Here is a 12,419-nt window from a genome sequence, read left to right on the forward strand (position 1 = left end):
CCCTAACCCTAAACCCCTAACCCTAAACCCCTAACCCTAAACCCTAACCCTAAACCCTAAACCCTAAACCCCTAACCCTAAACCCTAAACCCTAAACCCTAAAAACCCTAAACCCTAAACCCTAAACCCTAAACCCAAAACCCTAAACCCAAAACCCTAAACCCAAAACCCTAAACCCTAAACCCTAAACCCTAAACCCTAAACCCAAAACCCTAAACCCTAAACCCTAAACCCTAAACCCAAAACCCTAAACCCAAAACCCTAAACCCAAAACCCTAAACCCTAAACCCTAAACCCTAAACCCTAAACCCAAAACCCTAAACCCAAAACCCTAAACCCTAAACCCAAAACCCTAAACCCAAAACCCTAAACCCAAAACCCTAAACCCAAAACCCTAAACCCTAAACCCTAAACCCTAAACCCTAAAAACCCTAAACCCTAAAAACCCTAAACCCTAAACCCTAAAAACCCTAAACCCTAAACCCCCTAAACCCTAAACCCTAAAAAAACCCTAAACCCTAAAAAAACCCTAAACCCTAAACCCTAAACCCTAAACCCTAAACCCAAAACCCAAAACCCAAAACCCAAAACCCAAAACCCTAAACCGTAAACCCTAAACCCTAAGCCCTAAACCCTAAAAACCCAAAACCCTAAACCCCTAAACCCTAACCCCAAAACCCTAACCCCAAAACCCTAACCCCAAACCCCAAACCCCAAACCCCAAACCCCAAAACTCAAAACCCTAAACCCTAAAAAACCCTCAACCCTAAACCCTAAAAAACCCTAAACCCTAAACCCAAAATCCTAAACCCTAAACCCAAACCCTAAACACCCTAAAAACCCTAAACCCTAAACACCCTAAAAACCCTAAACCCAAAACCCTAAACCCAAAACCCTAAACCCAAAACCCTAAACCCTAAAAAACCCTAAACACTAAAAAACCCTAAACCCTAAAAAACCCTAAACCCTAAATCCTAAACCCTAAAAAACCCTAAACCCTAAACCCTAAAAAACCCTAAACCCAAAACCCTAAACCCAAAACCCTATAAACCCTAAACCCCAAAACCCTAAACCCCAAAAAAACCCCTAACCCTGAACCTTAACCCCTAAACCCTAAAAACCCCAAAACCCTAAACCCCAAACCCCAAAATTTTAAATCGTAAACCCTAAAAAACCCTAACCCCTAAACCCTCAACCAAAACCCTAAACCCTAAAATCCTAAACCCTAAAATCCTAAACCCTAAAAAACCGAAAAACCCTAACCCCTAAAACCCTCAACCCTAAACCCTCAACCAAAACCCTCAACCCTAAACCAAAAATCCTGAACCCTTAAAAACCCTAAACCCTAAATCCTAAAATCATGAGAAAAAAAGTGTTTCAGAATTAAAAAAAATATTTTAAAGTTTCCACTAATAACATAAGTAATTAGAAATGTTATATTCATGTCCATTAATTCAAAAAAAAAATCTAATAATTAAATACCCAAATCCTCATTTATATATCCATGCCTCTTTGAAGAAAATGCATTCTCATTCCTATAAAAGTTATTTCCTCTCTAGTCTTTTTCACTGAACATACCTGAATCCAGCAATTATTATTTCGAAGCCAATGTGTCGAACACGAACATATGTTGTTTAATAACTAATTTCTAATTCTTTACTTAATGAATGTCATGGTTTTTTTTTTTCAATTGGCTAATGCAGTTGGTGCAGATTAATTAATTAGTTGATTGTATTATATTGTATAGCTTATAGATTACTGGATATGCTTCTGATTCTTGTAATGTGGTTGTCACATTCATCAATCACACCCAATGTATAATTCTTTTGTTGATATATATTGAATGATAAACTACTTATTGGGTGATCGTTTTCATCTTTTTCTGCGAATAAAGGACATTATTTTATTTGTTCTAGAAAATATATTGAAATTTTTACCTATATCATAAATATCAGAATTTAATTACTTTTTCTCAATGATTTTTTAAATTGATCATTCTATTATAATGTAATCAGTTATTACAGATTTATATAGAATTAATCTAAAAACTTAAAAAATTAATTCCTAATCATTCAGTGTTTTTGTTATAGTTGATTCTGTAATATAGTATAAACATATACTCGTGGCCACTGTAAAATAGGATATTAGTATTAACTCGTTTTTTTTATAGTTACACTTTGGTCTACAGTGGGCTTTCTCATTTCTTTGTCAGAAAGAAAAATATTCATTTTAAGAAATCCATTTTCTCTAGATTGGGCAAAGGTAGCCATATTCTCCTACAGTTGTATATTTTATTGTATTGTTTCTTTGACTTTTAATTACATTGGAAAACTTGAAGATCGAAGCAAATACATGCAATCACGTGTATAAAATTGTTGGACTAAGTAACCTTGCAAATACCAAAAGCATTTATTTACTCTTTTGTAATTGTTCATAACGATTTTAATCATAGAAAAGTGTTCATTTCATTTATTGAGAATATTAGTAAAATTTGTGTAATAATCTTAATTTTATAAAATAAAAAAAAATACATGTTCTTAATTATCTTGAAACATAATTACTTGGTAATCAAGTTCAATCAATAAATTATTTTTAAAGCAATAATATTAAATAAAAGCAGAATTGCTAAATTTGATTTATATCAGTTCCCTAGACATGATTTGTTTTTCTTATATTAAGTCAAGAAAGATTCCCTGATATATTCTAAATAAACTTAATAATAAGAGCAAATAATAATCGTTAATTTGTTAATTGAACGCTTTAGGTCACCATAACTTACAAAACTTAAAGCCATAAATGTACCTTAGCAATAAAAGAAACTTTTTCTCATAAGCATTCGTATCGCCATACCAACAAAGATATGGCTTCGAGTTTTCCACCTATTGTCGTCTACTTCTATTCACATTAATAAAATACCAATACAACAACACATCCAACCAAAACAAAAATTTGGAAGCTTAGAATTTGTCGTTTAATCTTCATGATACAAATACAAGCCAAGACCAAACCGGGCACAAGCTTTGCAGAAAGCAATTTCCTCAGCAGCAGAAACTGGATCGCCGATGGAGCCATGACTGGGTGAAATTGTCCCAGTTGATTCACGATATGCCTGTCATCACGGAGAAAATACAGTGTTTAGAGACTTCTGGTGTTACTAATTGTTCAGTTAATGAAAAAGGGAAACTCTCTCTTTGACCTCCAGAAGCAAGACGGCCCTCGTCAAAGAAGTCTAAGCTTACCAATAAATTGCCTCAATTTGCCTTCGTATTTCAGCGGTGATTATAATGTTTCAAATTTCAAAATTTAGGATTAAGAGGCTAGAAAAATATGTATGGCTTGAGTATGGTGTTAAATAAGCCAGAGCCACTCAGCACCTGAATTTAGAATTAAATGAGCAAGGATCCTTACATTTTTTTTCTGGACAGATGTGGGTAAAGAAGCTGGTCCAGAAGTGCTTCATTAGGTTTCGTAGTTAGAATATTAGTACTTCGATAGTTCATTCTTTGGAGGTGGTGGACAATATATGATTGAAAGAAAGATTAACATCAGGTGTCTTCAAGAAACTGATAGATTGAAAAGAGAAAACTATAGGGAAAAACAAGTGTGGTGGCTATAAAAAGGAACGAGGACATGGTTTTATCTTCAAAACTAATTAATGATTGACTTAAGATCAATAAGAGAGAAAATAGATTTTAAAGGACTTGTAAAACCCCTCTTATGATCTCATATATATAACGGCAGAAATATGATACAATGAGAAGATGGAAGATCAAAAAGACTAAACTAGAAACCTAGTTTAGGTACAACTCCTAGTAATTTCCAACACAACTAATTTCTACCCAGATTTAATACTTATTCTAACAGATTGCATAACACACTTTCAATAATATCTATACATCACAAATAGGAGATTAGACACACTTTCGAAAGAAAAGTTTTAGAGAGATTAAGAGGGGTTGATTTAGAGTTCTCCACGAGAAAAAAAATATATTCTCATACGTAAAATCTAAATAGACAAAATAGGAGATCATGGTAGTTTTGGTTTTCGAGGGCTAAATACGAATAAAAACTTCTCAATTTCAAGATTAAAACACTTATTTTAAAGAATAGAAGGAACCTCTGATCGCTTATAGGAGTGGAACCTAAAAGATGCAAATTGATTTCTTTCTGGAAAAGCTCAGTTAAAAGAACTTGAAAAGATTGCCATATGAATCTATAAGAAAGTCTTGCTACATAAGATAGGGTATTGATCCTTAATGTTCTTTCCAAGTATCATAAAGGTATAACCAAAAATTATAGAAAAAAAAACAAGAATCAACAAGTGGCAGTTCAAGGATGATAACATTTTTGACAATTAAAAATTATTAGAAGTGACAGGGAATCACAAGGTACTGCTAACCTCCTTTGGAGAGGTTACTACAAGGGAATGATAAAACTTGTGATGTGAACATGCTATGAAATTATGTGAAAAAAAGTGATTAGGCTTCGTTGAAAACTAATTAGGTTTTATGTCTAAAAGGACTACAATAGAAGCTATCTATCTTCTATAGAAACTTAGGGAAAAGTGAAAAAGCGAAGAGATTAACATGGCTTTAATTGTAAAAGGCTGTGGAAGAGATGATGTTCACGTGGCTTATACACAAGCTATACAAGACTTGAGAGCGTGATAACTCCTACAGGAAAGATTATAATAACTTTACTTAAGGAAAAGTTAACATTGGAGCTTAGCCATGACTTTTGTTGTTTGCAGGAACAAACAAAAGATTATCTGTAAATCCATACTATTTGCAGATGATACAATTCTAATTAATGAATTAAGGGAAGACGTTAACTGTTAACTTGAGCTTTGGAAAGAGATTCTGAAATTAAAGGGTTTTACTTAAGAGTAAAACAAAGTATGGTCATATCTCAAGTTACCGACTTTACAAATGGAAGATATCATATCACTAGTTTCTAAGTTTTGTATCTAAAATCTGTATTACAAGATGATTGAAAATTAATGAATATGATACACACAAGATACAAGATGAGTGGCTAAAATGGAGAAAGGCATTGGATTATTTGGGACTACAAAATACTTAATAAGCTCAAAAAAAGTTTTATCCTGCTGTTACACTCTGGTGGTGAATCATGGATTTTAAAAGTGCATGAGAAAAAAGAGGAAGGAGCAAAATCAAGAAGGTTAAGACAATGCTTCATGATGCAAGAGGATAAGGGATGAACGTATACAGGGAAATATTAGTAACATATATTGAAGAAAAGATGATTAAGAAAAATCAGTTAAGATGGTTTAGTGTGTGCATAGAAGGCCACTCAAAGCACCAATGAGAGAGTAGACTGCATGACTTTTATCCGTATGAAAATGGTAAGGGGGACTAAGGATATTATTAGTAACATATGTTGACGAAAAGAATGATTAAAATAAATCAGTTAAGATGGTTCATTATGTGCAAAGAAGGCCACTCAAAGCACTAGAGAGTAGACTGCATGATTTTTAACCCTGTGAAAATGGTACGGGGGACTAAGGATATCATTGAAAGTGATCTAATGGACAATTTGGTTTTAGACGAGCCCAATGGTGTCATATAATCCATGTAGCCAAACTTACTAAATGAAATTGTTGTTTTTGTTCATGGTCTTGAATTCGAGCTTTGGTTTGTGGTCATTAGGTTGGATTGTATTCTCTAGCGTCAAGAATTAAGATTCCCTGGTTGCTTAGGAAATACAAGAATTAAATGCGAGAAATGAATCTTAGACCAGCTTGCTCTTTGGTTGGTTATGTAATGCATAAAAGAACTACAAGTAATGTCTAAGGGGTGATGCCTACGTTACATTAACTGTTTTGTCCGGCATCTATATTCTTTAGCAAAATTTGTTAATTGCCCAAACATGCAAGACCAACATGCTCGAGTTTACCTGCTAAGGATGATGATCAAAATTATATCTTTATTGAAGAATACGAAAATTTGTGATGAAAGGAATATAGCAACAAAGACAGGAGAGATGGAAAATAGAAAGCAACAAAGACGTGTATGTTATTTATTACAAAATTTACCTCTCCCCAACCCCCTCCAATCCTACGTAGGACCGTGATTTTGACAACCATACCTAGTAAGGTCCTCATTCTAGTAACTATTACAAGCATAGAGAATGACTCGTTAATTTGCAGAAAAACAAATAATGAGAAGGAACAATAAAATGCACCAAAGTAAAAGGGAGAAAAGAGTAGAATTAGAAACAGATGTTAAAGACTTGCCTCTCCATCAGATCCACGTACGGTAAGACGATATACCACGGTTACACTGCCATTGTCAGAGAAAATGACATCACGTATCTCGCCACACCATCCTGCAAAAATAGTTTTGAAATTTAAAAGATGTATAGATCCGTTGGAGTCTAATTTACATTTAGAGTGATGGAAGATGTTAGGACAAAGAGACACTAATACGAATAGTAATAAGTGGATAACTCCAAGCACGAACCTGGGGCGTAGAAGCTCAACATCCTGTTGGCATGATACCTACCAAAGAACAGAAAAAGATAGTATAACTTAAATAGATGGCCATAAATTCAGGAAAAGAACTCTGCAGTGTTTTTCTTTATCTTTTTGTTTTCTCCTTGGCGGCTTTGTTGTTAAGTGAAAGTCACAAATGATATGTGTCAGCACTTGGAATGAGAGGCATTGGAATCCAGAGATATTGTTATGAAAATTGGATAGCAAGGAAAAAAAAAATATTAACCAAATATCATAACGCAGCAAAGTACCATGGGATGAAGGTGGAAGCAGAGGGATCGCCAGGGACATGAGCTTTGACGATAGTATCGGGGATTCTTTTATTGAGGTCTCGGAGTATCTCTGCCAAAGGACGAGTTATGCAGGATGAGTTAGAGAAAGGAGAGGAATTGTCCAGCGGCACTACGTAATTCGAATTAGATACGCCTCCTTTCTTTCCATCGCTGCCGTTGCTGCTTCGCTCGATAGCACACTTCAGGGTCAGGGTACCATGGCGATCCGTTACCCCAAAATCCCTTTTCCCAAACCCAGCTTCAAGACCCTCTTTCCTTGCTCTGTTAAAAAGTGAGAGCGAAATTATCTTAGGCGCAACCGCAAAAGCCATCGCCACAACTCACCAACCTATCAGATCCCCAGTTACATTAGGGCATTCCAACACCAAGTGTTTGTGTTTATATCAAATCTTAGCAAAAACCAACCACAACAGGTTGGCTCACCTACTCCGCATTAAGATTGGAACAAACAAGTAAACTTTCTTTTTTCTTTTGCTTCCCTTTCTTTTTCAAACCACTCTTTTTCTAACTATGAATAAATAAAAACTCAAATGAATGTTTTTGTCTAAAAATTAATTAATTAATTTTTAAAACTTTGATATAATTTACTTTTTCAATTTTATAAGTACGTGAATGTAATTTTTCTAACTAAATTTTATTAATTGTATTTGAATTTTCAAATGTGTTTAGTAAATTTTTTAACTAACATAAAAGTAAAAAAAAATAAAAATTGTCTAAATTTGTTTTTCTGTTAGTTAAGAAATTAATAAATACTGTGAAATAAATTTAATTAAAAAAATTAAATTCACATAATTATAAAATTGAAAGATTATAATAAGTTAAAGTTTTAAAAATAAACTAATTATAATTTTTTAAAAAAATTAAAAGATTAAAATAATATTTAACTCATAAAAAATTTACATTTTATCCAAACATAATTGTATAATCGACTTTTAAAATTTTGGGATTAATTAGTGTTTCCATGTATGAAGTTATACTATTTTGGATTGTTTCTGGTCCAACTCAGAATTTGAATCCAACTTATAAAATAGATAAATTAATCTTCGACTAACATAAACACATGTAATATCTAGTTTAGTTTGTTTATTGGAAAGTTTTAAAAATACAATTAAAATTACAAGACTTTTAAGACGTTTTTATTTTATTAACATGTTCTTATAATTTAGAAGACATTATATGTTACAGTTATTATATTTTGGGCTTAGGAATATATAATTTGAAACCTATAAATAAAAAGACAGCTTCAAGACATAGGGACTAGGATTTTCTTGTCAGTTAACTTTCAATCATCCCAAAATTGATAAAATTTTATCCAGTCTTTATAATAGTCACAAGAAACTCCAACGCTCCCCAATTATAAGATAATGAATTTCTCCTCATTCTCCAATTATAACTTTACAATTAATCCTTCTTCTACTACCACCATCGACCCTCCTCCCCATTCTTCTCCTCCGTCAGTGTCCCCTCCCCTTTCTTCTCCGTCCACCGACACTCCCCTCTCCCTATTAAAACATAGGCTCCGAATTATCCAATCCTAAATGCAATTTTTTGTTTTTTATTTTAAAAGGCACAATCTAAAATATAAATGTATTCTGAAATACAATCCAGATTACACCCTCCAAATTACAAAATTTGTACTTTGAATGCAAATTTTTGTACTCCAAATTATATAAATCATAATGCATTTTTATCTTTTAATCTCGTATTCTGGAATGTACAATTTAAAATAAAAAATTTATATTTCGAATTCTAATTTTGAAATAAAATATTTACATTTCAGAATATATATAGTTAAGAATACAATTTTTATATTTCATAATGTTTTCAAATTATGTATTTCGGAACTCAAAAATAAAGAAAAAGTTGCAGAAAAAAGGCTGCCAATGAAGAATGATGCATTATCATTTGAAGAGCCCAATTAGCCTTGATGTATTCGGCAAAATACCATGTAACTTTTGCAAAGATAAAGGAAGAAGACATAAGGGAAAGTGATTTTGTTTTTGCTGATCTGGGGAAGGGGATGGAACTATTTCCTTTTAAATGAGATAATTTGTGGCCGTCATGAGAGAGCTTGGCGTGTCATTGTCTTCGAAAAGATTTTTCCATAACCATTCAAAGCAATTCATCGCAAGGTGAATTGGAGCCGTTGCATTTAATTCTGATTTCTTTGCTGTTCTAATTTCTCAAGCAAGGTTTTCCTTTCGTCATCACGGAGGGAATTGAAATTGAAAACGGACTTGTCCCCGATGTCATCCTTGAAGTTAAACCGGAGTTCAAGATCAGGAAATTTTTGTACATGAACAGAATATATAAGCTTCTATGAACACAAATCCTCAAAAGTAAGAGTAAGTCTACCTTGATGGGTTGGGTGAATTTCCTTGCAGCAAATATCACGAAAAGAGTCATCCACGAAGCAAGTAAAGTAAGCTTGACTCCGTCATCCATCAAACCAGTCTGCAAATAGTGTACTCCGTATAAAAGAAATTGCATGCAAGATATGTCTTTAGAAATGTCATAAGCAAAATATGCAATTTTTCCCCTAAATTACCAAAATAAGAATTTTTTATAAAAATTATATGGGCAAATATTACAACTTTTTTCTTTAAAGTTTCATATTGATGAGTTTTATACTCTCTTTTTTCCGACCACGAAGTCTTGTACAACTAGAATAAAATATTAAGAGATTTTATATCCTAAATAATATAAAAAGACTTCCAAATAGTAGTGTCGAATCTCAAAATAACATGTTACACTAAAATGTAGATAGTATTTCTGTCCACCATGATCTTTTAAGAAAAATTAAAAAAAAAAACTAAATTTTTACTTCACACTAAGATTTTTTTTCAATTTAATTTGTAACTACTGCTTGCCCAAAATACAAAATTTCTTAATAGATTTGCTTTAGTAAACTAAATGAAAAGAAAAACTAATTCGAGTAAGATTGTTTTATAAAATTGTATTTATAAATACTACTTATCCAAATACATAATTTCTAAAAGAATTAATTTAGAAAAAAAAAACTACACCTATTTTGTACTCTCTCTTTTTCTTAGGGTTTAGGCTATAAGCCAGAGAGACGCTTCCTTCGTAATGTCGGTGAAAATTTATATTTATAGATTCACCCTCATATTAGGGATATTGAGATAGTGCATCTTGTGAAATAAGAAGGAATAAAATTAGGATTTGTGTCTGCCTATTTTTTTAGTTAATTCAGACTACAGGGTACCTAAAATTTCATGTTAATAATGCAAAAAGATGGCAAAGAATATATCTAATATTAATTCCCCCATTGGATGGACCAACAATCACCATGTAACAGGTGGACTGTTATGAGTGGTACCATGAAACTCTTTGCAACATTCAGTGGCTTCTGCATTCTTAGCTATTATTTACAGCGACTACATGCTGACATCTCAAACCGACACTATATTGTAGTGGGAAATTGTATAAGCCAGTAGATCTTCGCAAATTTGCCTTTCTCAGGTATGCAAGTCTTACAAAATGAGAGAAATCTTCCATCCTTTTAATCATCACTGTATTTAGCTTCACAATTTCTTAGTCAATCAACACCTATAATCAGTATAGGATGAATGTGACTCTATTTTACATTTATGGGCTAACAATTTCAGGCTGATTATGTGTTAGGTGAAAATCCTACGAAGATGAGCTATCTTTGTGGGCTATGGAACTCAACCCCAATTACGTACATCACAGGATCTTCTGTTCCTGTTAATGGTAAACTGATTGCAAGGATGGATTCAAGTGGTTTCACTGACCTTACCCCAATCCTAATGTAGCATTTGGAGCACTAGAGTTGGTGGTCCTTTCCTTAATGAAACATATAATGATTTCAGAAACAACTCTATGCAAACTGAACCAAGAACGTACAACAGTGCCCTCTTTGTTGCTCTCTTATCTGGTTTGGTTGCGACTTCCACTGTACCACTCTCCTTCTATAACTAGTATCATTCAAATCTGTTGTGCCATATGTAAATAACCCCTTTCTGTATTACCTTCTTAGATAGCAATAACTTTTTAGTAAACCCTTCAACACTGTTCCAAAAAACTTTTACTTGAGTAAGATTTTTTTTTTTCAATTTTATTTGTAAATACTGCTCACCTAAAATACAAAATAGAATTGCTTTAGTAAACTAAATTAAAAGAAAAACAAATTCAAGTAAGATGTTTATAAAAATTGTATTTATAAACACTACTTATCCAAATACATAATTTCTTAAAAGAATTAATTTAGAAAAAAAAACACGCCTATTTCGTACTTTTTTTTTGCATTGATCCTAAGAAATAATAGCATTGCAAAAAAAAGGTTGGAAGACAAAAAAATTGGAGTTTAAATCTCAGTAACCAATGCCATTGTTAGCCAAATTCAAAGGAACCGTGGCCACAGGCATGTAAAATGATGGGTAATCTGCTTAATAGATCAGATTAGAGTGGAAAAGAATAATACCAAATGCCCCAGAAGAACTGTAGGAATAACAAACGTAAGAAGTCCAGCTTCTAGCTTGCCATAGCAGAGTCCTGTTTAAAGAACACAGGATAACTTTAAAGAATCAAGAGAATGCTTCTTTTTCAATTTGATATGTAATGAGGAAAGATAAGTTAGATGACGCATTACCTTCCTTGAAGACAAGTCCTGTAAGGGCAGCAAAAAGAGGACCGACAAACCAGATAGCGGATGGGTTGTCGACGACATATAGTATTAAATTTTTATTAGCTGGTTGAGCAAGGGTGAAGTAGGCTGTAGCCGATCCAAGAACACCGAGCACCCACAGTGCTTGTAGGAAGCGCTTGATCTCAGAAACATAGATATGAATCAGGAGTAACGATAAACCCAACCCACTAGATCCAAGGACATAAAATAGATCAAGATTCTGCTTCAGAGTGGTACTTAAGGAGGAGTTATCTGGTAAAAGGGCAGCAGAAGCAGCGACCACAAACGATGTAGCAGTTGTTACCAATCCCGATCTGTACAAAATTACCTGCCATGGCGTAATAATAATAACAACAATAATAAATTATAATTGCTTACAACCTCACTACGCATTCTGGTTCAGAAGTCCAATCAAATTATGTTAATAATAGCTGGATCTAACAAATTGATGAATCCACATCAAACTCAACCAATAAGAACATTGGAGATTGAATCGAAGTAAAATGAAATTATAAAGAAGGGAAGCTTAGCTATCTACTCTGCATGAAAGAGAATGAGGACAGGATGAACACCTCTCGAACATCGGAGTCGTCAATCGTCCACGGGCCATATATACCGTCATATACGATGGTTTCGTCCACGGAACCTTGTTGCTTTTCTCCAACAGCTTCACACCGTGCAGAGAATCTGCGGCCGGAAGAAGGAAACCGAGCCCCACAACATAACCTTGGAGTGTTGTGAACTCTGCATCGTGGACCTGGGAGGTATACTGACGCAGTCACCGCCACCGTACTCAATCCTCGCAATGCCATGTTCTAATTTATCAGATTATATTTTATTTTTGTCTGTACGATATTTCAGTTTTTTAAATAGTAATAACTTTATTTTTCTTAAGGTGACAAGTTAATAAAATTGGAGTAGTGTAATGCACTCCTTTTTTTAA

At 33.4% G+C, this 12,419-nt stretch overlaps 2 protein-coding genes across 3 annotated transcripts; both read right to left on the reverse strand.

The window, feature by feature from the left end:
• Positions 1-2,720: 2,720 nt before the first annotated feature.
• Positions 2,721-7,282, reverse strand: LOC108326455 (DNA repair RAD52-like protein 2, chloroplastic). Its single transcript, XM_017559973.2, has 4 exons — positions 6,766-7,282; positions 6,483-6,520; positions 6,257-6,348; positions 2,721-3,109 (listed from the first exon to the last, which is right to left on the reverse strand). The coding sequence occupies exons 1-4, from the start codon at positions 7,116-7,118 to the stop codon at positions 2,972-2,974; spliced, it is 621 nt and encodes a 206-aa protein (XP_017415462.1). The 5' UTR covers positions 7,119-7,282; the 3' UTR covers positions 2,721-2,971.
• Positions 7,283-8,685: 1,403 nt separating this feature from the next.
• On the reverse strand, positions 8,686-12,385 carry LOC108324112 (uncharacterized). Of its 2 annotated transcripts, none has more exons than XM_017556944.2 (5): positions 12,049-12,385; positions 11,441-11,804; positions 11,273-11,343; positions 9,163-9,261; positions 8,686-9,061 (listed from the first exon to the last, which is right to left on the reverse strand). In XM_017556944.2, exons 1-5 carry the CDS (start codon positions 12,286-12,288, stop codon positions 8,960-8,962), a joined length of 876 nt encoding a protein of 291 aa, XP_017412433.1. In that variant the 5' UTR covers positions 12,289-12,385; the 3' UTR covers positions 8,686-8,959. The 2 variants fall into 2 exon arrangements, with proteins under 2 accessions (XP_017412433.1, XP_052730631.1); XM_052874671.1 differs by having other exon boundaries at positions 12,015-12,267.
• Between the last annotated feature and the right edge of the window lie 34 nt (positions 12,386-12,419).

This window comes from Vigna angularis, chromosome 3 (assembly GCF_016808095.1).
Source record: "Vigna angularis cultivar LongXiaoDou No.4 chromosome 3, ASM1680809v1, whole genome shotgun sequence".
Lineage (NCBI taxonomy): Eukaryota > Viridiplantae > Streptophyta > Magnoliopsida > Fabales > Fabaceae > Vigna > Vigna angularis.